The 3,148-nt window shown below is 39.4% G+C and overlaps 1 protein-coding gene across 1 annotated transcript; it reads left to right on the top strand.

The window, feature by feature from the left end:
- Positions 1-573: 573 nt before the first annotated feature.
- On the top strand, positions 574-2,871 carry LOC127115239 (uncharacterized). The gene is made up of 7 exons (XM_051046829.1): positions 574-904; positions 995-1,330; positions 1,376-1,917; positions 1,972-2,123; positions 2,230-2,278; positions 2,400-2,551; positions 2,790-2,871. Exons 1-7 carry the CDS (start codon positions 574-576, stop codon positions 2,869-2,871), a joined length of 1,644 nt encoding a protein of 547 aa, XP_050902786.1.
- Positions 2,872-3,148: the final 277 nt, after the last annotated feature.

The following is a 3,148-nucleotide window of genomic DNA, read 5'->3' as shown; positions in this document are numbered from 1 at the left end:
GAAAATTTGTAGCAATTAATATGGAGTGGAAAAAGTAATCAAATTATTGTCTACTTTCCTAAAATAAAGTGCCCCCGTTATGGTAAATCATCACCTTGTATTGGAAATACCATCTATTCCATCTTCACACGCTACACCCATAACCTCATTCCCTACTCCAACTCGTCCATCTCCTTTTTCCCTCTCCACAAACCTCTGCTAGGGCAACCTTACTTTTTCCAGAAAAACTCCCAAATGTCACAACATCAAGATACTTCTGCTTCTAAAAATACTAAGTCTACTCCAAAAGTTAGTGTTCCTCCCATGGGCGTCCCTGATGATGAGATTCTGGATGTTGCTCCTCTCTCTGTTATTCCCGGCGCAAACATTGATTTGAACCAACCCATCTCCATTGATGCCTCCGCTGCTGCATGTTCCAAACAAGGTAATCCCTCTAGTATTCCGTCTGGTTCAACTCCTGTCACTAATTCTAAGGAAGGAACACACTATACTGATCGTGTTATAAGAGACCTAGTTACTAGAATTCTTAATGAAGGTCACTCTGTGAAGGGAGTTTCTACTACCCTTGCTTAAATGCATCCTTCTCCCGAGGTTGAACAACCTAGTGGTAAGGGTGATGATTCCTTCAGTTCTGAAAAGGACTTGGCTGCTGAAGGGTTGCGCTCTCTAGGGCAAACCGTGTCTGAAAAAGGGAAATTTGTGGCCTCTAAGACTGCTAATGCTTCCCACTCTAAGAAGCATGATGATGCAAACGTTGTGATTGATTTAGAGGATGGTAGCTCTGATGATCAAGAGGAAAGCTTGATTCATCATATAAAGCCAAGTGTGGCTAAACGCATGAAGACTCGCAAAGGAAAATCTATGGCTGAACTTATGTCAGCTAGGAAAGCTAAGAAGACTGCTGGTATTGGTCCCTCCAAACCATGGAGCAAGGTTGAAATAAAGAAGAGGAAGGTCAGAGATGATTCTGAGCTTGAAGAGGATGTTGAGGAAGATGTCCCTGATATCTCGCCTGTAAAGAAAACTACTATTATGAAGTCTCCTATTAATGTACCTGTTCTTCATTTGGATAACATCTTCTTCTATCTTGAGGATGGAGCTGCTAAGTGGAAATTTGTGATTCAGAGAAGGGTAGCTGTGGAAAGGGAATTTGGAAAAAATGCTGCTGATGTCAAGGAGGTCATGGATCTGATAAAAGCTGTTGGGCTTTTGAAGACTGTTAATGGGTTCTCACAATGCTCTGAAGGTTTAGTCAAGGAATTTATTGTTAATATTCCTGAGGATATTTCTGATAAGAACAACAAGGAGTTCTACAAGGTGTATGTGAGGGGTAAGTGTATAACATTCTCTCCTACTATTATTAATAATTTTCTAGGCAGAAATAATGAGGGTGTAGGAGAATTAGAAGTTACAGACAATCAGATCTGTAGGGAGATTACAGCTAGGCAGGTGAAAGTTTTGCCTGTTAAAAAGCATCTTCCTGCTGGGAAGTTGACTGTCAAGTATGTTATCCTGCATAAAATAGGAGCTGCTAACTGGGTCCCTACCAACCATATCTCCACCATTGCTAATACTCTTGGGAGGTTTATTTTTGTTGTTGGGACAAAAGTGAAATTTGACTACGGTAGATTTATGTTTGATCAAATCATCAAGCATGCAACTACTAATGCAGTTAAACTGCCAATTACTTTTCCCTCTATGATCTGTGGAATTATATTGAACCAACATCCTGGTATTATATGCTCAAATAATTTACCTAGTAGGAGAAAACCAGCTCTGTCTGTGCACTACAAACTCTTTGAAGGCAGTCATGTCGAGGATATTGTCATGACATCTGCCATGAAGAGGCCAACCTCAAAAGTTGGAGCAATTGTTGAGATTAAGGAGACATGCAAAGATCTAGGTGAAAGGATTAGGGTAGCCACAAATAGAAAATAATCTTTTGAAGCCTTAATTGCAAGCTTGGAGCAGGCTAAGGGTGAAAATGTTGAACATGCTAATGTCAGCCATGAAGAAGAAGCTGAAGCCCACACCTCTAATGAGAGGTCTGTTAACAATGATGACGCGAGTGGAAATTCTACTTCTAGTGCTGATGAAGAGGCTGTAAACTCAAGCTCTACTGAGTAGCTCTATTGGCTTTGGTCCCTCTTGTTTTGATGATTTTTTTTGGCTTTTTGTTGTTGTTTTGGTGGATTCCTTTGTGGGTTTATTTTTTGGTTTGTTTATCAGAATTCTTACAGCTATGTCTGTACTTGGTGATGTAACTCTTTATCTTCTGGTATTTCTGCTAATGATTAGATAGACATTTATTTTGTCTCTTTGGTCTCTTTTGGCTAAAAAGGGGGAGAAGTGGTTGTAGATGTAGCTAGTATTGTCGTTGCTCTGTTTGTCTGATACAGGGGGAGAATTCTAGTGTTTATTTGTTTGGTACATGGGGAGAATTCTTTGTGTTCTGTTTGTGTGAAGCAACGTGGTTGTTGCTTGTTGTGGACTGGCTTAAGGGGGAGTTGTTGTGTTCTAGGAAGTTGCATGGACTTCAGGGAGAGTACAGGCACTTGTGTGTTTACAAGTTGTTATTTTTGCTAGGAACGTGTGTATGTTTTTTTCTGCTGTTGAACTATTGCTCTGACTGATTTCTTGTGAACATGTGATCTATTGTTTGTTTTAGCCAAAATTTGCCAAAGGGGGAGTTTGTTGGTTCTATGGATTGTCATCAATTTTGGTAAAACTTAGTGTTATCACAAGATGTCACGCTTGTAGTCTTGACATGTGATATCATCCTTCTGCAGGTTGGTTAATATGGTTGTGCAGGATTTATTCAAGATGTCAGACCCGATGTTACGACATGTGCATACAGAAAATTCCGTCTAAATGTTATGTATTTTGTTGTTGCGCTTTTCATGCAAGTCTTTGTGTGCTTATGTGGATATTGCATGCATTATTCAAGGAGTAATTATATTTAAAGCCAAAATTTTCTGTTTCCTCAAAAGGAATGATTCGCTGCTATTTCTTAGGGAATATGCAATAAATAGAATTAGGGTTTCATGTTGCTCAGGCCCATTTAGAAAGCTTCTATTTAAAGACGTTGTAAACCCTGTTTTACATACAGAAAATACGAACGTGAAGTGAGTAAGGATTAGGGTTTTAG

This window comes from Lathyrus oleraceus, chromosome 1, assembly GCF_024323335.1.
Source record: "Lathyrus oleraceus cultivar Zhongwan6 chromosome 1, CAAS_Psat_ZW6_1.0, whole genome shotgun sequence".
NCBI lineage: Eukaryota > Viridiplantae > Streptophyta > Magnoliopsida > Fabales > Fabaceae > Lathyrus > Lathyrus oleraceus.
This window is presented reverse-complemented; position numbering and strand designations above follow the sequence as displayed.

Excerpts from the sequence above, each read along its gene's own strand:
- LOC127115239 (XM_051046829.1), top strand. The coding sequence starts at position 574 with ATGCATCCTTCTCCCGAGGTTGAACAACCTAGTGGTAAGGGTGATGAT. Across the intron at positions 2,124-2,229 it reads GTAAACTCAAGCTCTACTGA|AATTCTTACAGCTATGTCTG; the intron begins GTAGCTCTATTG and ends TTTGTTTATCAG. Across the intron at positions 2,552-2,789 it reads GGACTTCAGGGAGAGTACAG|GTTGGTTAATATGGTTGTGC; the intron begins GCACTTGTGTGT and ends ATCCTTCTGCAG.